At 48.1% G+C, this 27,423-nt stretch overlaps 1 protein-coding gene across 26 annotated transcripts in view; it reads left to right on the forward strand.

The window, feature by feature from the left end:
* Positions 1 to 22,895, forward strand: part of LOC118710716 (core histone macro-H2A.1) — a 66,381-nt gene extending 43,486 nt beyond the window's left edge. For 4 of the 26 annotated variants that reach the window (XM_045576728.1, XM_036423346.2, XM_036423350.2 and 1 more), the window contains 5 exons: positions 858 to 965; positions 6,280 to 6,379; positions 12,745 to 12,834; positions 15,057 to 15,231; positions 22,135 to 22,895. In XM_045576728.1, the coding sequence (XP_045432684.1) occupies positions 858 to 965; positions 6,280 to 6,379; positions 12,745 to 12,834; positions 15,057 to 15,231; positions 22,135 to 22,300 (639 nt within the window). In that variant the 3' untranslated portion in view covers positions 22,301 to 22,895. Of the gene's footprint in view, positions 1 to 854; positions 966 to 1,393; positions 1,486 to 1,712; positions 1,936 to 1,986; positions 2,242 to 6,279; positions 6,380 to 8,068; positions 8,160 to 12,744; positions 12,835 to 15,056; positions 15,232 to 20,539; positions 20,655 to 21,502 lie in introns of those variants that run through there. The other 22 variants (XM_045576726.1, XM_036423345.2, XM_045576727.1 and 19 more) reach the window with 18 other exon arrangements.
* Positions 22,896 to 27,423: the final 4,528 nt, after the last annotated feature.

The raw sequence follows: 27,423 nt of genomic DNA on the forward strand, positions 1-27,423 counted from the left end.
ATCCTTATCCTTAGCCAAAATATATAAAAGACTTGGAAAGACACGCATTCCTCCTCCAGGGGTGTGCCATGTTAATATTGAGCCTGGGAAGTGGGAGAAGGGTGGTTGTACAAGGAGATTCAGCATGAAACCTTGACCACAGGCATAGATCTCTCTTAGACATAGACCTTTTTTGGGGGGGAAAGTGCATTAGAAAATTGAGGATCTGGAAATGGATTTAAACCTCTCCATGTAACATACACATTGAAAGGCTCTTGGGAACCTCAGAGTACACATATTTCAGATTGAATGATGCTGAGCATGCCAAGATCATGCACACTATAGGGGGTGGGAGTGGCGTCTCTAGAGTTCACCAATAGGCACCCTATGGATCCTCTCCAGGGCTGGTTTTAATGGAGAGTTGAAAAGTCTTCCTGGGCTGGGGAGGGTTGGGAGATTATGGTCCTTGGTCTACTTTTTGGCTCTTTGAGAATTAATGACCTAGAACAATTTGTTTTGCCCCTAATACTTAAATAATGTACAGACATCTAGAAAGTGATGACCCTCAAGAGACATTTACTTGGTCTAAATCTATGAAAATGGTTCTATTTTAAATTATCACAGTAAAGTTTTGCCTTTGAATAGCTAATTTTTAGTATAAAGTGCTAAAAATACAATTTTAACATTTTCTTGTACTTCAAAATAAGCCTGTGGCCCCCATTTTGAAAAAAGCTGAGATGTGCTGGAGGTTTATTTTCCTGTTCTCTCTTAAGTATTAGGGGCAAGACCTGTGAGCTGCCTTTTTGTTAGAAAAGCCCACATTTTTGCCATCTTTGCCTGTGCAGGCCACATACTGACTCTTCTATTTGTATAAGAAGAAGCAGGGAGAAGTCAGCAAGGCAGCCAGTGCCGACAGCACGACCGAAGGCACGCCCGCTGACGGCTTCACAGTTCTCTCCACCAAGAGCCTCTTCCTCGGCCAGAAGGTAGGCAAACATGTGGCCTTGGTCTGCGCTCAGGCCCTGGGAAAGAGGGGTACAGGCCACCTCCACCAGAAGGCAGGCCTGGGGATTCCCAGAGGCCATTTCTGGTTTCGGGGTTATGGGGGGAGAGTGTGGAGTGGGGATGGTGGGTCTTTTGGAGTGGCCTGCAGGAGGGCCTGGTGGGAGTGCTGGGAGGAGACTGGCAGGCAGGAAAAAGAGGTGGTGGTAAAGAAAAGGGAAAGGCTTCTGTGGGGTTAGTCTTCAGAAGGAGCGGCTTATTTGGGATAACCTGGTCCTCATATAGCTCTGGCCACAAAAACAGCCACAAGTTAAAACTGGGTCTTGGAAGTATGTAAGGGGGGCATGGAGCCACCTGACGACTCCTCGAGCCAATTGTTTGCTTTTGTTAACCATGGGCAATATATTTTCAGCTGCCCCAGTGATGCACCTTTGCCAGGATGCCATGGTTTTGTAAAAAATGATTCACTTTTGTTGAACATAAAAATGATGCATAGGCTTTTAAGACCTGAGAATGAGAGTTAATTAATCTTTCTCTATTAACACTAAAAAAAAGGGGGGGTAGATAGAAAGGGAATGAAACTTTTAATTTTCTAACTCATACATTTTAAAAAGCTAAAAGTACAAATTTGGCCTTTTGTGTAAATTGTGTGTAGTTTGAATGGTTAACAACTTGGTTCTGCAACTGCATCATTTTTAAAACCTCACTGTCGATTTTCTTTTGCATCTCAGTGACACAGTCCTCCTGCTCACGTCATTCATTGCAAGTGCTCCTTCCCCTCCCCCTTCCTGTCACTCAGTGCACTCAGGCTCTCATGGTGCAGTTCCTGTGGTGGACTCTGTGTTCCAGCAAATAACCATTTCAGCTTACATTTTATAACCATTGTCTATATTCTGTATGCATTTTTCAAAGGAAAAAAAATAAGCAGCACTAGTTGTCATCTTAAGGTCTGGGACTTTGAAAATTTTTGTTTAAAATATTTTTTACATATTTAAAAATTTTCAACTCAGTAGTGAAGGCACCACCTGGGTCTTCATGCACACTCTTGAATACATCCTTTGGGTAATATATTGAAAGTTAATGTGAACTGTCATCCAAATTGCATAAGTTTGAATGAAAGGATGAAAACCCCTGTAAGTTAGGACCAGCTCATATGTGCTTCAGTTCCCTTATGCAGACAATTATCCAGGACTTGGAAGCCTGTTAAGCAGGTAGGATAGTTAAGTCACCCTTGCCCTTACTCCTTACCCTACCCACCCCACCCTTGGGTGCCCTGACCCTGGAATCTCCCTTTCCAGAATTTTTTTTTTTTCCTCAATGTTTCTTTATCTTTCCTATAACATCTTCCACATCCAATCACTGTCCTGTTTTCCAGGTCCATGAGTTTTTTTTTCATCAATCACTCCTTCCCACCCCCACGCCTCCACCAGAGCTGTCTGCCTGTTCTCTATGAGTCTCTATTTTGCTTATTAGTTCAGTTTGTTCATTAAAATCCACGCATGAGTGAAATCATATGGTATTTGTCTTTCTCTGACTGGCTTATATTTCACTGGCTTATTTCACTTTAATGTTCTCCAGGTCCATCCATGCTGTCACAAAGGGCAAAGTTTTTCTTCCTTTTTATGTCTGAATAGTATTCTGTTGTGTAAATGTACCATAGCTGTTTATCCACTCATCTAGTAATGGGGACTTGGGCGGCCAGCTCCTGTTGACTACCCCAGAGCCAACCTCAGCTCAGAACTCACCACACCCTTTGCTGGATGATTGCACATATTTCCAAAATTGCAGCACTCAGCCCTACAAATGGAGATGCCTTCCTTGGTCTTGGGATCTGGATCTTGTATGAGCTCCGCTGCATGTGAGCCCTGGAAGGGAGGCAGCAAAGGCTATAGACACCTTGCTGGCTCCTCTGCAACCGAGCAGTGCCACCTTCTCCTCCATTTGATCACACTTGGTCTCAGGACCAGGAGCCCCAGGCACAAAAGTACCAGAAATCCAGCTAATACTGACTGCACCCCCCTCAGGGCCGGAGAGGGGGAATCCAAAAGCTATAAAGTATCGATACTCTGTAATCATTTATAGACATGTCACCTGATGTTATTTAAGACATAGAGGAAAACTGAAGGTTTGACAAATGGAACTAATTTGCCTGTTTGATATCTTGACCTTTGGAGGGAGACTCTGAAAGGAAGATTGAGCTGGAACTCAGTGTAGAATGTCAGCTATAGGAGAAGGTGCTGAGTGCAGGACCAGATGGACCACCCGCTTCTTTCTCATAGTACATAGCTACGTGTTAGTGGTGAAAACAAAACCATGAGGCTGCCCTTTGTGTTAAATGTGCTTAATAATTCAAGACTCCCACCTCCAGGACGAGGGACCCCAATTCCATCACTGCAGATGCTTTTTAGCAGAGTAAACTGTCCCCTCCAAACATGGCATCACAGAGTAAAGTGGCACTTCAAGTCAGCATGGGCACCAGTGTTGGAAGCTAGTGAGCTAGCAGCTCTTCCTGGCACGCTGTGGCCCTCCCTGTAGCAGGAAATTGACAGTTTATAGTTCAGAGCACTATTTTGAAGCAGTACTTTTGGCCCATTATTGGCTATTACTGTCAGGTGAAAGTCATGGCATATAGTGCAAGAAAGGCAAGAGTCACAAAACTGACATGGATTTTTACACAAAGCACAAGAGCATTTTATACAAAAGCATGTTAAAATGTTATTAAAGACATTAATTTTGAGTTGGATTTTAGGAAATGTTTCAAAAAGCGTATTTGAGAACAATGACTATATGGTACCCCACATCCTATGAGTCTTTATTTTTCCATCTGTGGCAATTAAACCAAGGCTTGAATATTGCAAGCAAGCTGGAATGGAGAAAGGTGATACTGTGCTCCCTACAACTGTGTAAGGCACAGTTACTAAGCCACTCACGGGAGAAGGCAGCTGGTTTTAGGAAGCTGGGATCTAATTGGTGTTGACAAGGAATTTCACAAACTGAAGTTTCAAGAGTCATTGCTCTTATTACTCTGTGATTTTACCTACTATTCACACACATACATTGCTTAACTGTTTTCAAAGAGAACACAGTGCTGGGAATCTGAATCAACTAAAAGATTTTTCTTCTGTGGCTCAATAGAGATTTGCAGCCCCTTTTTAGAGATATAAAAAACTGGTTTTATTTTAAAAAGAATACTCCAGTATGCATCTCTATAAATCCAGGTCAGTGTAGTATGAGGCTTCCTGGAAGGGTCAGTGTTATCTGAAGCAGTTGGGAAGGCAGTGTAAGGGGTATGAGTGAGTCTTCCCCATCCCTAACTATCAGCATGGCAGCTGTAGCACTTATAGGTCACTAAAAGTAGGGGGGTTCCAGGGTTTTGCTCCTCCAGAGCCAGACACCCTATTCCTGGGGCTGGAAAACTATAAGGAGATTAGCTCTTGAAGCAGCATCGAGGAGTAAAGGGCCGTTACCCATTTCTATACTGGGGCTGATGATTGGCTTCTGAGAATCCAGGATGAGTGAAAACTGACAAATCCATGAAAAGTGGGCACTCAGCTCCTGGGCCACCAGCAGTGCCCTTATGTGTCCTGACCTTTGTGTGACACATTCTAGCCTGAAACACCAGAAGCCACCACAGACCTGAGGCTTCTGGGGAAGTCAGGCCAGGTTGCGTGCAGGGTGGACAGCAGAGTAGAGATGATGGAGTCCTTTTATCCCATAAGCAAGGGCAGGAGGGTGGGCCTCAGAGAAAACGCGGTTCTCCATGAGGAATTTACAAGGAGTTCTATGGGAGACACTGCTCTTTCCATCCTCCTTCGTTTAAGCAGACTTTGGGGACAGGAAAAGAATTGCATTTCATGTGACTAGCAAAGGGAAGTAAGACTAGTCAGTTTTCTCCTTCCTTGTCCATTTTGAGGGACTGAAACACCAAAAATTGACAATTAGTCTAGACTAAACATGTCACTCATATCTTTAACAATCACTTTGATTTCCTAAGATTGAATTTTTTATCATAATATGTAAAAAAAAAAAAAAGGATTGTACTGTTTCCTATAGCCAAGTAGGTTATGTCAAGCATCCTGGGCATCTAACCATTAGATCCAAGACCATCAGCTCCTTCCCTGTCAAAGTCAGGCCTGATGTTCCCTAAATACTGGGCACCAAGCTACCTTCCAGATGGCCAGATTGGCTCTGCCTCTGCCTGCACAAAGGGCTGCAGTCAGCATGTCTGGGGTGCTATTCTGGGGGCTCTCAGGCATTGCTGTTTGCTTCAGTGTTAGAAATTTATGTCACTGAAGAATGAGCATCTTTAGAGAGAGACAGACAGAGAGAGGGAGCGTGAGCTAGAGCTGGCTTTGCTGCAGACACTTGTACCTAAGAATGGGAAAGGGAAGAATACAAACAGGATAGTAGTCTTGAGCCACCTAATTTAAGTCCTTTGGCTGCTTTCACAGCTGAATCTAGAACTAGATTCCTCTCATACTGACGGTTGCTATGAAAACAGAATAACAGTGGGGAGGGGGACATTTAGTGACTCTTTAGAAAGAGCCGGTTGGTTGGGTGCTCATAAAACTCAAGGAAAATGCTCGACCGATGGGGCCTCAGAGTAACCTCACAACAAGGCGAAAAACACTTAAAAGACTCATTGTCTCACTGGAGAACTGCCGTTTTCTTCCTAGGCTTCACCAGATCTTCAGCATTACACGACTAATGGACATGTCAAATTAGATGTTACTAAGCAACAAATATTCTCCTCCTTGCCACCCCTGAGCAGGGCAGGGTAGCCAGCCAGTAGTAGTCACGGTGATGGGGACAGCCTTAAAGCCCACGGCCACTTGGAGGAGAACGGCAGAGCGACTAGGATTTTGTCCAGACTAGCTTGGGCTTTCACCCCACCCCACTGCTCAGAGAAGAAGGCAGTCACATGTAGCCCCCCACCCCCCCCCCCCCAGCAATGAGCCCTCTGGTTCTGGGTCCTGACAGCTGCTTTTGTTTGGCCACAGATCACAAGTTCTTTCAAAGGAAGTGGATCCACCAGTCCGATCTGGCTCATGCCTTTCTTTTGCCCTAAACATCACCCAACAGGTTCTGGACCCTCAAGCTAGCTTGCTTCCTTTCAGCATCCTGAATGACATTTGAGTCTTTTGCTAGAAATGGATTTGTTTTAGCCAGTAACTCCTTGTTTCCCTTTGTGCCCAGTGCCCTTGAAGTGTTCACTGCCCTTCATCTATGTGCCAAGGCTCACTTCTCTGTGACTTCCCGGCTGTCCTGTTATTTCCCACCTCATGCTTTTCTTTTCAGCTGAACCTTATTCACAGTGAAATCAGTAATTTAGCCGGCTTTGAGGTGGAGGCCATAATCAATCCTACCAATGCTGACATTGACCTTAAAGATGACCTAGGTAATTGGGAATGGGGTTTGGCGCCGCCAGCTGTCAGATGAAAAGTTATGGAACCCAGAATTTAGGCTCTTCATCTTCTCAAACTTAAGATAATCAAGCCAAATCCCCCAATACAAGATGAACTTTTGGTTGTAGACATTGAATGTCTGCTTACTCGGAGCCATTCCAAATGGAAATGATTTGATGGTGTTTCACTTAATGCCATTGGCCACTTTCTTCTCCTTGATAGTAGATATATTGCCGTCTAAATTCTCTTCCATAATGATCACACTGACTGCTGGTTACTTGGGGGGGGATTAAAAAAATGTATTTTTTTTTTTTTTTAGAATGGAAAAATCTCAGGTAACTACAAAATGATAAGTTTCTCCATTTAAGCCTTAATTTGACACTCAAAGCTTCAAAGCACCTGAAAAGGGAGACAAGCTGCATCAGTATACAATTAAGCTGTCTTTAATCCACCAGCAAATTGGTTTTCCCCAAATTTACTGCCTATTGTCACTTGTTCAACTGTTTTTTACAACTGAAAACAGTATATGGCTGAGTGCCACCATCATGAATTATTTGGCTAGAAGATGATATCAAACAGAGGAACAATATTTATTCCTAAGTGAGTTCCTACAGATGAAGGCACTGCCCCCCTAGCCACAGGGTCTCCCTGCTCACGAGGATTGAGGGGTCTGAGCCATCTGAGAGTGGCCCTCAGGTGTCCATCTGTAGCTTCACCTTTGTATAGAGGAGCTGTCAGCCAAAAAGGCTCCTGTCCTCTTAGCTGTGAGCCTTGCCAGGGGCAGAGGACTAGCACATGTCCACACCAGGCATCATCTTGCCTGACGCTGACTTACATGCATTTTGTGTGCCTTAGCTCCCACACTGGGCAGATTTCCTGGCTGGGAGAGATGCTTGTTCCAGAGTGCAGGCCCAACACACACAACCTAGGTGCAGCAGTGGGGCTGCGGACATGGGACTGGGACTCAAGAGTGCCCTGCTTGAGCTTGTTTTCCAACTGCCTTTACCAGATACTATCTCTAAAAACAGCAAAGGCTCCAAGCTAGAAAAAGCAAGGATTCTATCCTATTTTATATACTAATATATATATTTATATAAATAAGATTTCCTTGAACAAGTGGCAGGCCTGGAAGAATATTCTTACTCATTGAAGCAGAAAAATATAGTCCTCTATGTATACCTATACTGTTTTCTTGGTTTTCAAGAAGGTAGATAAACTGATGAATGTTACAAGAATGAATATCAAACCTGGAAAGTTGAGTGCTGCTGATAAAATGGAGAAACTGATTGTTTTGGTTGGCCTGATAGTCCACCACTTTTTAAGAAAAAACAAAAACATGCCATATTTTAGTAGCCTTTTCAGTGGGGTTCCAGTTATACAGGTTTTTGCGAAGTGAAATGGGGCATTCGTTGTTTTATTTCTTTTAACTTTGAAATGATCTCATCTGTGTGTTTCTCTTTTTTTGGGACTTGTCATTCAAATGTTTAATTTCAACATGTCACATTTGATATTCCTCCTCCTCACCCCCATCCACGTGTGCGCACACTTCGTGGACTGTGCCCCCTGGGCTCCTATGTTGGAATCGACCAGGTAGGCCAGCCCTGCCATGGGGCGTTAGTGAATGTGCCTGTGCGTGGGTCTCGGTCCAACACAGTTGATATACATTTGTTTACCTGTTATAGTTGCAAGTTGTACAGGCTGACATTGCCTCGATCGACAGTGATGCTGTCGTTCACCCGACAAACAATGACTTCTACACCGGTGGTGAAGTAGGTAATGCCTAGCTGGGTGCTGCCGAGTGTGTGTGTGCATGGTCAGTTGGCCGTCGCAGACAGCTTGATCTTTGACAGCTATGCAGGGCTGCCTTCATTTCACACTTCCAGCTGTCCTGACCTTCCCAAGGTCGCCCATCCCCGGGTTGTGAACATGAAAAATACAGCTAGCTGCCAGCTAGGTGTATCTTGCAGTTCACCAATGGGCACACTTCTGGTTTAGAAACTGGTTCAGCAACCTCTTTTTTTCATTTGCTTCACAAGGCACAGCGTTGATGGAGACTGGGTTCACACATGACTTCAGCTGCAAGGGCAATGCAACCAGATAGGCCAAGGTGCATCTGAGACTACCTGTGTGCCCTCTGTGCACCAGACATATAGGGAAGCTGTGCTCAGGTCTCCGTGCCCCCAACCCCACCCCTCTCTCCACATCAGAAGCACACTCCTTCCTGAAAATGGCCTTAAAGGCTCAAGTGCCCACTGGGGCAGTTTCAGAACACTCTCCATACTCGGGGGTTCTCAGACCTTCCAGGAACAAAAATCACCTCATTCTGATGTGTCTCGAGAAACACTCTCCTAGACCCAGAAAGCCCCTTCTCTCCCTAGCAGCTGACACACATCATTGGTTGGTTCTGGTGCTAAATAACTGAGAATGGGGTGAAGCAGAGAGCACTGGGGGTGCTGAGCCTGTGGCTGCCAACGTGTTGCCACAGTGGGCCAGGCAGTGCCCTGCTTTAAGAATGTGATGAGGCATTTATGTGATGAGGCATCGATGGCAAAAATACAGCAGGATTGGAGCTAAGTACAGGGGCTTGAATCTTAATCTCACCATTTACTGGTTATGAGGTCTGGGCAAGTCACTTAACTCCCTGATGCCTCAGTTTCCCTATCTTAAAAATAGTGCTAAATAATGAAAATTACGTTAAATAACTAATCAGCAAAGCACCGTGTTTTGCACCTGGCTCGTGATTGGTGCTGACCTATTGGTGCTCGCTCCCTTGTGTGTGAATTTTACAGTAGATATGCTGAGAGGAGCATTCTGAGTGTAGATTCAAACACCAGCTTCCAGAGAGAATGGAGACATCTCTAACTGGGGCAAAGGTGAGGTCATCCTGAAGGATGAGACTATCGGGATTTTCGTGAGTGTCCTGGTTCTGGAGGCACCACAGTTAGTATAGTCTGGTGGCCCAGCTCTGTTTCTTGTCACTAGCAGAGCCTGCTGTTCAGCCTGCTCTAGCCTCTGTGATTTGGGCTAATTGCTCTCCTGGGCATTCTGAATTTCGGACATGGATGGAAAGACAAACCGGACGGAAAGTCAGGATTTGCCAAGTCTGTCAGGTCAAAATGAAACCAGACTGTAGGTAATTAAACACCCCTTTGACAAGATTTTAGAGGAGTTTAAGAGCTCCTAAGTCGGGCAGTTTAAGAGAGAGATACTTTCTTTCTTAACCAATTGAAAACTTGGTGGGAGAAAAATACTTATTTGAAGGAAAATAAATAAACCAAACAGCTGCCACCCAGGAATTTTAGTGAAATGGGAATTATGATACTTCCTGGGCCCAAGGAGAGGAGATGAGCTACTGAGCTGCTGGCAGTGGAAGGCCTGTGTGCAGCAGGATCAGTCCCAGGGATGGGGAACGGGGGGCGGGGGGCGGGGGGGGGGCGGGGGGTGTAGTTGGGGGAAGGGAGTACAGCTGGAGGCTTTGAGAGGATCCCAGGCAGTCAACTCAGCCCTGTCAAGAACCCAGTCCTTCCTGAATAATGACAGTGCCAATCCTTTTCCCCCTGGCCTGCTTGTCCTCAGCCCCCTAGTGTGCACAGAGTAAACATGATAGCCTCAGGGACATGTAAGTAACTTGGGCTCAAGAGCTTGCCCAAGGTCACATCGCTCACTCACACTGTCACAGCTGGAAAAGAACCTCAGCAGGTCCAGACCGCCTGACAGACTAAGGAGGAATCCGAACCCAGGTCTTCAAAAGCCCACCTCAGTGCTTTTTCTTGGTGAACCAGTTCAAACTAGTACTGAGCCCAGATTTCTTTTCTAATTCCAAACCAATGATCAACCAGATTCACACGTACTCTCAATTGCTTCCAGCTCCCACTTTTGATGTGTGAGCGGGGAAACAAGGAAGCTAGGACACAATCACTCCATTTCTCATATTTGGTGTGAATTCCTGAATCCCGAGACCGCTGGAAGAAGGAATGCGAGTGCAGGAATGCTTAGCCCCAGTGATTAACTTTACCCATCAAAAGTTCTTTCTAACAGTGAAATAGACCACAGGCTTAGCCTGACATTTGTCCAAGCCTAAATTTTCGCTTAGGCTGTTTTGAACACTGATACTTATGCCTGCTTTCGAAGCATGAAAATAATGTTCTTGTTCTCATGGGAGTAACACATGTTTATGCTTGGGGGCAAATAAGTCAATTGCTTTATGATTAACCCTGAAGTTAAGCCTAAAAAGCAAGAGTCTGACATTGAGTGTTGACAATACAGTTGAAATGGGCCTGTTTCTTGTTAAAAAGTACCTGTGTGTCTACATGAACATGTGCATACATATGTGTGTGTAGGAGTCGAGTCCTGACTGGGTGCATTGCCTGCAATCTAGGGTTCAATTTTTAAGTTTGGGTATTAAGTGTATTTAACTGGCAAATTTCACTTCTAATTAAAGCAAGATTTAATTATAAGTAAAAATTTTAAAGTAAACACTCTTCCTAAGATAGAATATCTTTAATTGTAAATCATCCCATTTTCTTAAATATTTAGTGTTTTAGAAAGGAGTTGGTAGTATTAATATAGTACTGATTTTATTTTCCATTCCAAATTTACCAGCTGTCCCAAAGAGTAAATAGGATAGAGAATGAGGATCTGAACTAGTCCTGCCTAGAGTACATCTGTCTCCCTCCTTCAAGCTGGAGATTGGGAAGGAGGCAAGGCTAGACCGGGTGCAGCTAGGCAGCAGCGTTTTGGGATCCAGCAGATTCATTTTTCTCAGTGGCACAGATATTTCAGGTGAACCTGTGAGTCTCACTCACCTGGGTTGTATCCTCAGAACCTCCACTTCCTGGTGGGTGCGGTCTCTGAACCATGAAGCCTGAACCTGCCCCCTTAAGCCTATTCAGCTTGTGTCTCTGATGCTGAACTTTGTCAGAAACACATAGAAGTTGCCACTTAAATGCCTACTTCACTGCTTTCCAAGACACAGGAAGGCATGGGAGCAGTCTGGGTTAATGCGGAGGGATGCTGGATCCCTCCTCAAGGATCCCAAGTTAATCTCTCTGAGAGCAAGGCCTCCTCATAGTAAGCTGAGCGTGCGTGTGGGTGTTGGCCTGCATCACGTTCATTCATGCACACCGGACTTCTATAGTCAGGTGGCTCACAGATCACTACCTTTCATTAACCCTGGGGCTTTCTGATCGGTGACAGTGCCCAGACCCTCTTATTTTCCTTCTTGATACTTCCTGGGGTCAGTTCGCCCCTCCAAAGCAAGCATTCAAATGAGGCAGATTTCTCTAAGAAAACCAGCCCCAATCATTACAGGGTAAATCCCAAGAGAATTAGGGCTGGTGCGTTCCGATGCACCTGACCGACCCATACTTGAATTTTTCAAGACAAGTGGTGAATCTTAAGGGGAGTATTTTGTCCTCTTGTGAGGAAAAGTACTTTAAAATGTGCAAAACTGAGGAATCAGAGCTTAAGGAAGACCAAGACCCATTCTGGCCAAACTTTATAGGGTGGTGTCGTGTCTCTCATTTTGGTTGCTGCTTGCTGTCCCACATGAGACATTTAACCCACAGGCCTTACCAGTGTGGGGATCTTATTTGAGAGCTTGGCTTTCATAGCAGAAATTATTATATACCCTAAGACACAAGAAAAAGTGCTTCCTACCTCTTGAACAGTGATGTCATCCTCCTTCTCGGCTTTTGTATAATTCAAGTTCATCTCTAAGCTCTGATGTTGCTCTCCTTTACCTGAAATGATTCTGAATCATAAGTGTGATTAAGGAAATTCTGTCTGAGGCCATTTTTTTTTTTTTTTTTGTATTCACATATGTCCAAGCTGCAAAATAAGAACTAAGCATGGTAATAACATTGGTCCAGAAATGACCAAATCTGCATGCTTTCTTCTGGGCCTGCTGCCAGGAGGGGAGCTAGCTGCCTGATGGGAGCATGGTATGCTTCTTCTAAAACCTCCTTATTTGGGGGTTCTCCCCCAGAGACAGAGAAGAAAATCCAGGGGAGGTATCAGCCTTGGAAGCCATCTGGTTTCTCATGCCGACAAAAAGCACGCAGGGCAGGTTGCTCACAAAGAATAGGCATCTCCCATCTCTCGAATCTCTGGCTCATCCAGGATAACCCCAAGTCACCCCCAAATAAGGGTCTGCAGTGCCAGAGTGGTATCCGGCCGATGGCGAATCCCTTCTGCATCTCACTCTTGTGACGCAGCCGAGGCTTAGCTCCTGTTTTGCAGCCATATGGGAATTGAGCGGGTCAGATCATATATAAAGTATGTAATCACCTGACATGCTAAGTGTCTGTGTGTGCCCTGAGACTGAAGCGCAACCTGAGCTTGCCCTGTCCTTGTCTAGGAAACACACTGGAGAAGAAAGGAGGCAAGGACTTTGTGGAAGCTGTCCTGGAGCTCCGGAAAAAGAACGGACCCTTGGAAGTGGCTGGAGGTAAGGAAGAAAGCACGCGCATGTGTGGGTGTGGCGACGCTGGGGGTTAGGGAAGGCAGTTTGGAGACAGCTTGGGATTCAGAGGCGGCAGCGCAGGTGTGTCGGTGAGATGGAGGGGGAGCCTGTTGGCTTTACAACTTGGACTTTTGTCACATGCAGATGGTTAGGAGAGCTGAAGGGTTGTGGAAACCACCCTTCCAATCTTTTTTCTTTATTGCTTAAAATAGCTTCTAGATGTTTGATGTCAAATTTTAAGGAATTACAGAAGTTGAGTTTGGCAAACTTAAGCTCTGAAAATTAGAGACAGTGTTACTGAGCCATCTGTAAAACTGCTGGTGAGAGATGCAAATTAATCACTTTTATTCAGCCATCTGTGCTTTTAATGGGAAGATATAAAGACACATTTCTCACCTACCAATGACACCATTCCTGATATAGGGGAAATATGATGTGGGGAGGAATAGTGCCAAGTAAGGTCTGTAGAGGCCAAGTACTGGTTACTGCTGCCTGCTTAGATATTGGAATTTTAGGTGGGCAGAGACCTCCTGAGGATCTGGAGTCCACAGGGGTGCGGCCTGGTTAGCCTACAGCTGTGCAAGGATAGACTCTGATTTCCCTTCTTACTAGATGGTCCCCAGTGCCCAATCTCTCTTCAAATCCTGCTTTTAAAATGAATCTTAATTAAATACAGGTATCAATAACTACTGTATGTCCACAGAAATCCTTCTCAGAAGGTCCATCTATCATAACCCCCTCCCCCAGGGACTACATCTGGCTTGTTACCATAGGCTAGTCATGCATCCCTGTGCCTTTGACCTCTGTTCTGCCAGTTGTTTGCCTACAAGGGGCATGGCATTGCACAGGGGCACAATGACCAAGCTATCCCAGCCAGTTCCGACAAACAAGGGAAGACACACACAGCGTAATCTACCTGACCAGGGTTCCTGGCCTTTCTTCAGCCCCTGCCCAGCGTCCTCCCATTGGTGCTCAGTTTGAGCCTATTTGGTGGCCCTGGTGCTGCCATGCACCAAACTCAGCAAACCCATTAGCTTTAGTATGGATTTAGTATGGTAAAGATTTGTTTGCTTGTTTTAATAACAAAAACATACTTTGTTCTTGATTTTAGGAATTTAGAAAAGGTTTTTTAAAAAATAATCACTGTTAACATTTCTCTCCACTCTTTTCCATATATAGTTGAGCAGTGATGAATCACATGGACAGACCAATGAACTAAACCCAGTCTTAGGTTTTAATAGGTCAACACTTCAGCTCAGCCTTCTAAAACCAGTCAGTAAGCCTCGCCAAGATGCACACTCACACCCATGAATCTTGGTCCAGAGCTATTTCTACTGTACCATGAGACAATACCCACAAATCACCTACTAATGACATGTTCCTCACAAAATGGATTTAGGAAATATTCTGTCAAACCAGAAAGTTTGGGTGTCTTCCTGTCGCAGTTGTGTGGGGATTCAGGTACTTCAGGATAGAAGCATGCAGGCAGCACCCACCAACCCTGGGACTGAGAACCACCTCCTTTGCATTGCATCTTAGGGAACAGGAATCCTGAAACGTGCTCTGGGAGACACCAGGCTGGCTGGTCCCATTTCCTTGGGGGAGTGGGGGGGAGGACGTGGCAGAGATGGAGCAGGTCTACTATGTGTAGCTGGAAAAAGGCTCCTTTTTTGGCAAAAGAAAATAGTTCCATCCTAGAAACAGTCTAATTCTGCCCAAACTAGATGGTTAGGGAGAAGAACAGGGCAGCAAACATGCTAGTCGGGTTGCTTCCCTCATAAGTTTGTCCTGAACTGTGTCTGGGAGACCTGTAGATACATAATTATATATGCACATGAATGCACTTGAGAAAAGGGGGTTAGAGACCCCAAAAGGCAGTTATTCGGAGGCTGCAAACATTCTGACACAGTCCATCATGTTAGATGGTTAAGGCTTTGCCTTCTGGGAAGGTAGAGGAAGAACTTACTACAGTCTTGGCTAAAATTCCTGTGGTGATGCAGCCAATACTAACTTTTCAAGGCTGGGTCTTGGCTTGGCCTCCCAGAGTAAGAGGACTAACTGAGGAGCAGTTTCCAGCCCACGCTTATGTGGGAGTCCCAACTCAGCAGGCAGCAGTGCCGTGGCTGGAGAATGGGTCTGTGTTTGGCATCTAGTGCTGTGCTCTTTGCCGAAGAACAAACTCACTGTTCCTGTCTCATCCCTTCCAGCTGCTGTCAGTGCAGGACATGGCCTGCCCGCCAAGTTTGTGATCCACTGTAACAGCCCCGTCTGGGGTGCAGACAAATGTGAGGAGCTGCTGGAAAAGACAGTGAAAAACTGCTTGGCCCTGGCAGATGATAAGAAGCTGAAGTCCATTGCGTTTCCATCCATCGGCAGTGGCAGGTAAGGGCACCTGCCTATTACCATGGCAACCACGGGTTTATTTCTCTGCATATTTAGACCATAATTATGGAGCTCTGACTGTGTACAAGCACTGGCCTTAATCTAGGGGAAGAGAGGCAAAAAATCGGGAAGAATATACACATTAAGCAGTGATGAGGGACAGTGGAAGAGACAGAGTGAGACAGGAAGCCTGGGTCAGTATAGAACTTGTGTTGCGACAGCAAATGGCACCACAGAGGGTAACTTCAGAGTGTCCTGGGACTGTCAGAGATGATGGCTCAGAGAGTGGGTGTGGAGGACAGGGGTGGTGTGGATGCAGGGATCTAATTAAAGGAGGGTCCCTCCAGAACCATTCCAGGGTAAAGCCCTCTGCCTCGTACCTATGTGTTCCCAAGCGACCTTCGCCTCCCACACCTGCTTGCTCTGCCTCATCACCCTGCTAATGAGGCCGTGGAACCTGCTGGAACTGAGCGGGCAGTTGTGTGAGGGTGAAATGGGGCTGAACCTACCTCACCTCTCAGCCCTGTATTATCCCCAGGTGAGCGTACTGAGGTTGTGAGGAGCAGCACAGCTGCCCCTCAACAGACACACTCCCCAAAGAGCCAGCACGGATGCGGGTTGTCCTTGAAAAGCTGATGGGGCAGCCAGAGTGGTGACCACTCCACCTCCCTGTGCCCTGGTCTGGGGGCAGGCCTGGGGTTGAGTCCTGGCACACAAATTGACCCCAATCTGAGCCCAAATCCCTACTCTGAAAAACAGGCATAACAATCCCTCATAACAATCTTAAAAGACCTCAATTTCCTAGGCCTGCTCTGGAAATGAGGGAGAGGACTGTGAGAACTCTGTGATGTAGCCATGAGGGCCTGTAGGAGCCATACTACCTCTGAGGGGTCCCACTGCCCCTCACATCACCAGGGTCCTCCCTGCAAAGGCTCACGGTCTGAATTTGGCCCTGAGAAAAGGGAGACTGGCCTTCAGGACTGCAGCTGTTGGCATCTTAGGCCCAAGTGGGGCCACAGTCCAGGGCTCTATATCAGCAAGTGGCTGCACCTGAGCTTCGCATTAGGATCATGAGCTGCTTGGATTTCTGCCACCAGCCCCTCTCTCAGTGCCCAAGGAAGTCAGGGCTCTGCAGAGGCAGCTGGCTTCATACGGTGCCAGTGGCAGTCCCAGAGTCAATTTAAGACTTTTAAAAATACTATCTAATAAAAGAGTAATATGCAAATTGACTACACCTCCATAAGCCATGCCCACCAGCCAATCAGGAATGAGTATGCAAATTAACCCAACCAAGATGGCTGCAGTCACGGAGAGAGCAGGAGGTTTGGGTTTCCCTGGCAATGGAGGAAGCCAAGATTTCCGCACACCCTGGCGGGCCCAGGGCTCCACTCAAGGCTACAAAGTTTCAGTTATAGAAGATAAATAAATCCCAACAAAATGGCAGCAGCCACAGAGCTAGAGAGAGCAGGAAGCTCAAGTTGCCTGAGGCAATAGAGGAAGCCAAGTTTCCTCAGCCCTGGCCTGTGTTAGCCTCTGCTCAAGGCTACAAAGTTTCAATTATAGAAAATAAATAAATCCCAGATACCAGGGCCTCTGCTTGGATCACCAGGGGGTGTGGCCAGCCTGCAAATCACCACAGGCCCCTCACCCAGGCTGCCCCACACACCCCAAGGGAACCTCCACCCTGATCCGGGACACCCTTCAGGGCAAACCACCAGCCCCCACCTGTGAACCAGGCCTCTATCCTATCTAATAAAAGAGTAATATGCAGATTGACCATCACTCCAACACACAATATGGCTGCCCCCATGTGGACACAAGAGGGCCACCATAAGATGTCCAGCAGGGGAGGGCAGATAGGGGTGAACATGCCTGCAGGGGAGGGCAGTTAGGGGTGACAGGCCTGCAGGGGAGGGCAGTTAGGGGCAAACAGACTGGCAGGGGAAAAGTTAGGTATCAATCAGGCTGGCAGGGGAGTGGTTAGGAAGCGATCAGGAAGGCAGGCAGATGCGGTTAGGGGCAATCAGAAAGGCAGGCAGGCGAGCAGTTGGGAGCCAGCAGTCCTGGATTGGGAGAGGGATGTCCGACTGCCCGTTTAAATGGGCAGTCTGACATCCCTCAAGGGGTCCAAGATTGGAGAGGGCACAGGCTGGGCTGAGGGACACACACATAAATTTTGTGCATTGGGCCTCTAGTTTTTTTTATAAAATGCTTTTGTATCAGAGCATAAATAGCCAGCTTCTCCACAGAAAGTCTGTTATTTGACACTGCACTGCTGTGTGACCTTTGATAAATGAATCACTCTCTCTGTCTGAGGACTGCCCTTCCTTATAGGCAGTTCTGAGGTTCAGTTAATTAGTGCTTTGGAGGCACTTTGATCTGCTCTGATGAAAGGTGCTTCCGAAGAGAAGCACCGAATAGAAGCCATTATTGGAGGTAATAATTTCATGCTCTTTCATATGGCTATTGGGGAATTTCTAATTGAAGCATAAAAGTAATTCTCATAAAAGAGCATCTGTTATTACAAACTCATTTACATTTTTCATGGAGTAAAAAGTTTTAAGAAATAATCAATTGAAAGCTTTTAAGAGGGTGGAATTCCTAAGGTAAGCACATGTGCACAGCTGCCACATCTGCCAGGCAGACCTTGCCCCACAGCACCGTGTAAACAGCCACCCTCTCTTTCATGAGTAAAGAATGGGATTACACCAGAGCTGGCCAGTAAATCACAGTGGGTTTTAGGAGGGGAAATAAAACAGCTTGTTTGCGGCATCCAGTGTCCCTGGCATAAAAGTCATGTTGTAACTAAAGGGATAGAAATGCAAATATGATGGTAAAGTGGGCTCACTTTCTCTCAGCCAAGGCATAGCTTCCCAGGCAGATGAAGGAGGACCATGACCCTACACTTCCTTCCTCCCACCTATTGCCCCCCAGACCAATCTCCAAGCCATTGGGTATAAATAAGAGCTGGGGGTATAAGCCAGCCTCTGGCGTCTGGACATCCTGCCCTTGGGCACTCGGTCACAATATTTATGGACACCTCCACTCCCTCAGTTCTGGTTGACATTAGGGAGTGACCCCTTTCCAAAGAGGCAGTTCATAGGGAATAGCTAGTTTGGGGCTTTGATTAAACTCTCCGTAGGTTTATGAGCTTAAACAGAAAGCCAATTCGTCTTTTCCAGGTAACCATGTATGGTATTCGTTGAATTAGGGAGAATTACTTATCAACCCACCACATATGAGCCTGGACCCCTCTCTAGCCTTGGGGGACAGAGGCCCATCATCCCCTCCTAAATTTTGGCTTCTCCAATTTGTAGCACCTGATCTTTATCTCTGGGTGGAGTGGCCTCTCGATGGGCAACTTCAGAGAGACAGTTACTCAAAGCCAGACAGAACATGAAAAAATGGAGGAGCCCAGGATCACAGTGTGAGGGAGACCTAATCCCAGCAGATGAGTATTCACATCACCCAAGCTTCCAAGATATCCAGCCCAACCCATCTCCCAAGCAGCAAAGTCAACTAGACAGGTGGCCTGGCCCAGCAAGGAAACCAGACTCAATCTGAAATCCACGTCACTGCTACACAGGGGCAAGCTCCCAGTCTGTCTCCTCCAGAAAATCCACCTGCACTTCCCCGCCCCCAGGGCACAGCCTCTCCCCGTTGGTGCCTGATTGGCCTCCTCAGCACAGCTCTGGACCTGCCCTGCCCAGCACTGGAGGACAGCTCACCAGGAATGGGGGTGCTTGTTGATGCCCCATGCAAGGAGCAGGGTCTTCTGTGAAGTGGCCCTGCAAACGCACATTTCTGCCATCCGGTCCCCAACCATCACTGAGCAGGCTGATCCAAGAGGGAACCAAAAAGATAGTCCACAGGGTCCCTTTGCACCAGGCTAGGGAAACTGAGGCCCAAGACATTTAGGAAAGGCTGTCCGAGACATAACTGGAGTGACTTCGGAGGAAGCTCAGATATCTGTCCTGGGTATGCTCAAGGCAAGACCAAGAAAACAAAACAAAAAAAATAGCTCTAAGAGTTTGAGATAAACTCGGCGGGGTGTGAGCACTTAGCCACAGAGAAACTTAGGACACATGCCGTAAGCACAGCCCGGGTCAGGCCCATGGGAATGAGGGGCGCCTTCACTTTGTCAGGGCAGCAGTGTCCACATCACCACCATCCTGCTCATCACCATGTGAATCCTTGAGGCATTGTTTTCCAGTGAGGAAACTATTGCCTAGAGAGGTTAATGCCCATCCACGTCAGATCCAAGCCTGACTGTGTGTCAGAGGAGGTGTAGCTGGTCTCTCCAGAAGGCACGCACGGTGCAGCACAGGACAGAGTGACGGTAACAGGCAGCAGGCCTGAGATGCAGGAAGAAGGCGAACTGCATGGCCACGCAGCACTGGTGTGCAGAAGGGCTGTGTCTGTGCAACCAATAGGGGTAACCCCTCGAAAGTCGAGGGAGACATTTTAGGCAAGCAGCTCTCCGGAACCTGGGCAGTGCCACACCAAGGAACCCCTACCTGTGCCCCTGCCAAGCTTCGGCATGCCAACAGCCATGGCCGACAGCCCTCCAAGAGGACTGGGGCCTGATGCCACATTATTAGCACAGGGTAGTTACGACGACAGCAGCTGTCACCCGTCACTATCATGGGGTCTGGAGTGGGGAGGGATTTTCCACGGGGTGAGCCTTCAGAAAGACCTTCGTGACCACCCGCCTCACAGATACACCTGTGGAGGAGGACTCGGTGTAGCATCTTGCTCGTCCTCACAGCCTCCTCAGGTAACAACCCCATTGATTAGATTACCTGATTGATTACCTCAGGTAACAACCCCATTGATTACCAACCCCATTGCACCAGACGGGGAAACGGGGCACAGAGACAGGGCCCAAAGTCAAATCCTGTATGTCTCCAGGTCACCGCATGGGCCACAGCGGTCCCTCAATGGTGCAGGGCTCTGTGGAAAGCATTCCTGTGAGAACATCTATTTGAACATACCGTTTCATTACATATTCTCTAACTGGCTTCTAGGAAACACTGGAACCCCACCAGAAAACATTAGGAAAGCCGTTACCTCCATTCCTGGCCCTGGGTGGTCCAGTGTGGCCACCTCCCGTGGTTGTGGCTATCCAGCGCAGAGGGACGGGTTCAGCAGCAAGACGTTTTCCTGGAAATAAATCAGATTCACATTTACTCAACAGCCACCCTGAAGCACAAGGCCAGCCCAGCCCGCACTCCATCAATAGGAGGGCATGCAGGCGTGGACACTGCACCTTTAAACCCTTTGATCCTTACCTGTGTCCCCACTTGAGGTTCTTCACCTTTGTGCCTACCCTGCAAGTTCAGATGAGAAAGTCCTGTTGGCTCCACAAAGAACAGTCGCTCCAAAGGGGGGGTCCCCACACCTGCTGAGTCAGCTCCCTGCATGGAGCCCAGCAGCCTCCGCTTCCACAAGCCCTCCTCAGCCCTGACTAACGTTGAAAATATCCCCTTGCTGAGATCACAGCCCTTTTCAGGGGTCCCAGGTAGAGGGACGGGAAGCTGTGGGAGCAACACAGTAGGCTTCCCTGTACAGGCTGGAGACATGCCCTGGGGACATCCCTGTCTTGTAGGATCAGGCTTCACTTCTAACTCATCCAGAAGCCACAGGGTCCATCGCCAAGCTGGATAAAGCCCCGTTTGATTAAAAGCAAGTCAGGAATGGTTTTCTCCTGCGCATCAGAAGCACTCTGAGCACTGACAACAGAATGAGCGCAACTCTCCAAGGGAACAACTAAGGCGGCCAGAACCCTGGCTACCAGTGAGGGGCGCTGGCGTGCTTAAGGCATCTCTCACCTGGCAGCCGGTATTCAGTCTGATGGAGAGTCCAGCTGAAACTGGCAGGCTGGTCTGGCCCTTGGGGCACCAGTGGATCCACAGGCTCAGAGCAGTTTGACAGCTGTAGATCTGCTGATGAACAAAGAAACCTCATGAAAACTACCTCTCGGCATCCTTAAGTGTAAACCGGGGTAAGGGATTTGAATCTAGGTAGGACCAGTGGCTCCAAAGCCCATAGTATTTCCACTAGACTAGGCAAGCTGCTATGTTACTGTGTCCCCCTGGGTCACCGGTCCTGCCTGTGCAGTGTTGACCATGAATAGCCTTGGACTCGCATGAAACAAGGAGTCCTGATTTCAGATTCTTGCTTAAGTTCTGAGGCCCTTCCCCCCCAAATTGCCATGTGATGTTTACTTTAAATGGAAATGCATGTGTATTCACTCCAGTCTGTCTTAGAGACTTGGATGCTGTCCCTTGAAATGAAGAGCCCACTTGGCCCAGCATTGTTTCTCTGCACCCACAGCTCCCTAATGCCCTGGCCCTTGGGGTGCTTCAGGCTGCTGTGTGCTTGGAGTGGGCTCCTGGCCAGCAGCCCAGCACCCAGAAACCTAAGGATCAGTGTGAAGGGCGTGACCTCCATCTTGTGTGGACGGAGACGAGTGCTTCTTGGAGAAGCACCAGCCCCCAGCCGTCCTCTGGGCTGAGATCCACAGGGAGCCTTTGAGAGCCTGGACTCTGTCCCAGGCCCCTTGCTGGCCACAGTGATGCTGGAAAAACAAACATGGGAGCTCCCGCTGCCCGGAGAACTTTAATGCACACCACGTGCCGCAGAGCACAGATCTGTCTGTGTGCTCATTGTCTCTCAGACTTCTGGCATGCCTTCCTCCTCTGCACACACAGGACAATCTCCTGCAGGTCAGTCCTCTGCCCACTCGTCCTTCCCTTGTCTGGTGGGCACTGGGCTTCCTCATGCCTGTCTGTGAGCTTGTGGAAATACTGGCACACGTGGCCTTGAGAGCCTCCTGGGGGCAGGGTGGTGACAGTGACCCTTGGCCTCCCTAGTTGCTGAGCCCTGTCCTCTGTCTTGCAGGAACGGTTTTCCGAAGCAAACAGCAGCTCAACTGATTCTGAAGGCCATCTCCAATTACTTCGTGTCAACTATGTCCTCTTCCATCAAAACAGTGTATTTCGTGCTTTTTGACAGCGAGAGTATAGGCATCTATGTGCAGGAAATGGCCAAGCTGGACGCCAACTAGGCCGAGAAACTACAAACCATACCGTGCCCCCTGCCTCCAACTTGAAAGAAAAGAAAAAAAATTAAAAAATAAAAATAAACACCCTTCACTCCTATTGGGAGGCGGGAACCCTTTCGTTTCCAATTTTGCTCATCTAGGGAAAATAAGGTTTTGGTTTCCAGTTTAATTGTTTCGACTTTCTAAAATGTTTTCACGTTAGCACTGATAGTTGGCATTACTGTTGTTAAGCACTGTGTTCCAGACTGTGTCTGACTTTCGTGTAACCTAGGAGATTTTATTGTTTTATTTTAATGAAACCCTGCTTGCCGCAGAGCAGCCGGGAGAGCAGCGTCCACCACGGGCGGCAGAAGCCAGGAAACCCGCTTTGTGACCGTGTGTCGTGGTGCTTTACTGTACACCCAGTGGCGTTTTTACTATAATGTTCCTTTTCCCCCCAAGAAGAAAAATCATGAATATACCGCAGGCTTAATTTTTGTTTACTTTTTGTCTTAATGATGGATTTGAAAATGAAAGATTTAAAAGGCAGAACAGAATCTGTTGCCCTTAAATATATTTGGAATTTGTGTGACTTGATTTAGTAAAATGTTAAACTGTTGCTTAGCGTGTTTGAAGTTATTGTGCCCTTGAGTCCAAAGTCAGCTTCTCTCGTCACAGGATGGGAGCCTTGGGTGCGGCAGCCCACCCCCAGCAAACACCACAGTGGCCACGGCAATGGGATAGGCAGGTGGGCGTTTCAGGCCCTAATGGCTGGTAGAGGGAGTTTATAGAAAGTCTCTGCTTTTATCCTGGTGACACTTGGGCAAGGGTGTTATCCCATTTCATAGATAAGGAAGCAGATATACTGAAAGCAGGTGGCAAGTGGCAGGCTGGTCCCAGAGCCCAGGTGTTCAGACTCTGAGCTCAGACTCTCTTGCCACCCATCCCCTCCTGCCGGTCTCTGGGGCTCATGGCTTTACCCCGTGCCCCTGGCCACTTACCAGATGGAGCTGCAGAAGCCTTGAGACCTCTGCCAAGGCCATGCTGAGCCTATTGTTCCTACAGGATGGGGTCCCTGGTACCAGGAACTTTCTGAGGGCAGTGTGCCACCACCGAGGTCCCCAAGATGTGCTGCCAGTGTTTACATGCCTCCCCCCAGCTGTGGATGTTTAGGGATGTGGATTATTTAGAAAAATCCCAGCTGGACCAGAGTAGCTAAACTCTTATTACCTAAACTCAGCAAAAACACAGACACTGTTTGCTTCAAATGTACTTTTGCTGTCATCTAAATGTGTCTAAAACACAGACTGCTTCTATCTGTTTAGAAAAAAAAAGTGCCTGCTTCTAAAGCACACGTTAGCCAGGACACATGCAGCACACTGCACATCATGGGTGCATGGAAAGGACCCTTTCCTGCTTTCCAAACTGGCTGTGGAAGTCAGAACGGGAGTGCTAAGCCATTGCACACCTAGCTTCTTTAATGAAAAGGCAACTACTTCTAACTCAAACCTGAAATATAATCTTACCAAGTTCCTCCTCAATGTAAGGTGTTATTGAGACTGGATTCTCCCCCTCTTCCCGCCAAGATCTTTACTGGGTTTAGATTACGCGTTTTTACTTGATTAGAAATCTGGTGTTTTACTGAGTGCCAGGCACGGTGTTGAGTCCCCTATGGGCATCACTTCATTTTGTCCTTGTGGTCACCCCATAGGATAGGTTTTGTTATTGGGGCCATTTCACAGCTGGGAACACGGAGGCGGGAGAACTGAGGTGACTTGCCCGTGTCAGAAGTAACGTTGCTAATCAGTGACCACCAGGTTCAAATGCGGAGACGCTGACCACCGTGACGCAGGGCCCCTGGGCACACTCATCGGCAACCAGAGAGTCATTTGCCCTTGGTGGTATTTCTAACTCAGAGGCAGAGACACAGATGGCACTGAGGTTTAAAAGGCTTCTAGGCGAGTGGTATTTCCCTCGCTTTGGAGAAGGGACACCAGAGAAGCAAATCCTGTGCCTAGTGCATATCTCCACTAGATGGTGCTAACAGGTCTGGGAAATAAAAAGGGACAGCTGGTTTCTGCTTTTCCCCCTGTGCTGGCACAAAAGAGTAAATTGCATTGGTCAGGGTCTGCGTGAATTATTTACCATAATCACCTAAATGTTTCTAAACTTTCAATAATCCAAAGTGCATCATGCCCCTGAGCTGTGGGCTCCTTGAAGATACTCTTCAATGAAACAGGGAAAGAGCCAACCAGCTGCCTGGGATTCCCATCATCTCCAAACCACCCAGTTCGTTTTAAAACTGGGATCAAACATTGTTCTCTGATGTCAGCCTCATGTTTACGGGAAAAAGAAAACAGCTCATTACTTTGAAAACTGGGGTGGCTGCAAGGAACCGCTTAAAAGGCCACATGCCTCTCTCCAAAATATATATTTACCAACAACGAAGTGATTCTCTGAGGGGGAAACCTGCATGCAGGTTGTCTCCACCCTCCCCTCTTCTGTAAGTTGTGTCAATGAGTCCCACTGCCGGTGTGCTGTCCCCCAGCCCGACCATGGTCAGGCACTCCGTGATCCCGCCGTGGCACAAGGCAGACGGCGTCCCCCCACCTGCACCCACACTTGTTTCTGACAAGCAACCCCACCTGGGCAGCAGGGCTCTGCCCTGAGTGATACAGTCTCTGCACTGCTCCTCCCGGAGACTCTAAATATCATCCGAGACCTGACACGGCACCAAGGCTCTGACTAGATTAAACGGGCAGTCATAACCGTGTGTGTGCAGGCACAAACACCAACCCTCTACACCCATCCTCTCATCTGCTTCTCCTGGCAGCAATATCAGGTCGGTTACATGATCCCTATGTTACAGATTGAAAATGTCAGCAGAGAGGTAAAGCATAGTCTTCGAGGTCACACAGCTATCGGTAGTGGAGCTGAGATTTGAACCCAGCTGACTGACTACAAACAGCTCTCCCTCTTCCCCACCCAGGGGCTGGATTCTCCTTTGGTATGCAGCCCCAAGCTGTGCTCCAGGGAGGCAGAGCCGCTTGTCTATTCACCGATAGGTGTCCAGTGCGGTCAGCCCTGGCAGCATAAACAGCCTATTGGACGAGAGGCGAACAGAAAGTGTATTTAAAGCAACCTCGTGGCCAACAGGATTTATTGGGTCTTCCTATGAATGCAGCCTCAGATCAGGGCCTCTTACAGGCCTAGCAGAGTAGGGACCCCGATAGTGCCTGCTGAATATGCACTCAGAGGAGGGGGTGTGCTCCCCAGCTCCGGTGCTCAGGGAGGGCTTCTTGGAACAGATCAAGAGCTGGAATTCGTAGGAAATGTTGGAATGTTCTAGGCTAAGAGAGCAAGCTGCACACTCACCCCGAGCTGTCACGTTCCCCCCTCCTCAGAGACAGCAGTGGGTGGGAGGTGGCCTGGCAATGTATTCATTACCAACTGGGATATTAAATGTTCACTGCCGGGCGCCACACGCTAACGTTATCTTGGGAGCTGGCCTTGGTGCCGCTTGGCGTGACCGGCCTGCAGGCACTGGCAGTGGGAGGAGGGTCCTACCCCTCACACCCCCCCCACTCACCTGGACTGAGAAGAAAGGGAAGTGCTCAATGGCCAGGGTGAGGCCCCCTTTACTTCCATGTATAGCCTGGCCTGTGTGTTTGCTTTTGAGGCCCCCATATCAAAATAATATCACATGACCCTCCTGACAAGCGAGGCAATAAAACTGCTCATTAATCCCAGCCCCCATCACCACCCCTCTGTGCTCCTCAGCTAAGGTGTGTAAATAGACTGGCCTTTCCCTGACCCTGAAAACTAACCCAGCCGGGGCTGCTTTGTCAACTCTGAGGAGAGTCTCAGAAACACTCTCTCCACAGAAGGCACTTTCCTCCTCACTTCTCCCCACAAAGTGACTCCCACCCCCACACACACCCATGCACACACACACGCCCATACACACACACACACACACACACACACACACAGGCCCTCCCACACCATGCACATGCACATCGATGCAAACCCCATGCATACACATCCATTCATACCCCACGCACACACATATCCATTTACACATACACACCCTCCCACACCTATGCAAACCCACGCATACCCATATTCTCACACACACTCATACTCACTCATACTCATGTGCACACACACACATACACACACACACCTAAAGAGACTCGAAGCCCGCTGTGTCTGAGCGCAGAATTGAGGGGCATGCAAAGAAACATCCAGCTTGAGCAGAGTCAGCCTGAACTCACCTGCCAAACAGCTGACCTTTCTCCTGGGAAATGTCCTTGTTACCCTTGACCTGCTCAGAGGGGGAGCCCAGACCACTTCTGGAGTCGGCAGGGGCCTCACCCCACAGTGGGGGATGGGAGCTCTGCTGATATGCCCTAGAGCAGATGCCACAGGTAACGCGCTCACTAAGAAAGAAGCTTCAAACTTTCCTGCAAACTGTCCCAGTGTCACAGGCTAAAGGTCACTGCCTTGGCTGTGGGTGATGACCACACTTCACGGAGGGCAGAAAACTAAGTCTCAGAATAGCATCTTCCAAGTCCTCTTGTGTCCAAAGCCCAGAAACCAGAGCCATGACCATTACACAGAACAATGCAGCCCTGGAGGCATGCAGGCAGGCCACGTGTGCCTGGCTGGCAGAGTTCCCCCTCCTCCCACATGCAGCCTTCCCAACGAGCCCAGGCTCCTGGGCAAGAGCCCAGCAGGCCAATGGCTCCTCCCTGCTGACCATCCTAACTCGACCTTCTCGAAATGTCTACCTGAGCAGGCCCTGGCCAGGCTGGTTGGGAAACCTGATATTTCTGTACCTAAACATGACGCAGCTTCCTAAGCTTAAGAGAATAAATTAGAGTGGAGTTCACATCGGCACAGCTGCGGCAGATGGGCAAATTGATTTGCTCCCCATCTGGGAGATTAAATTCCTCTGCCCCCAAATGGCAGCGGGGTAATGAGCTGTCAGTCAAACGGCAGGAGCCCGGGCTGGGCGCATAATTGAGCCCTGGCAGCTCCTCATTAGGCCCACATCGTCCTGGCTACAGATTCCCACCTGAGGCGGCCTCCGAGTCCCGCGGAGAACGCACTGGGCCTGGCGACACATCCTCTGGAGGGAAGTG

This window comes from Pipistrellus kuhlii, unplaced genomic scaffold, assembly GCF_014108245.1.
Source record: "Pipistrellus kuhlii isolate mPipKuh1 unplaced genomic scaffold, mPipKuh1.p scaffold_m20_p_8, whole genome shotgun sequence".
NCBI classification, from domain to species: Eukaryota; Metazoa; Chordata; class Mammalia; order Chiroptera; family Vespertilionidae; genus Pipistrellus; species Pipistrellus kuhlii.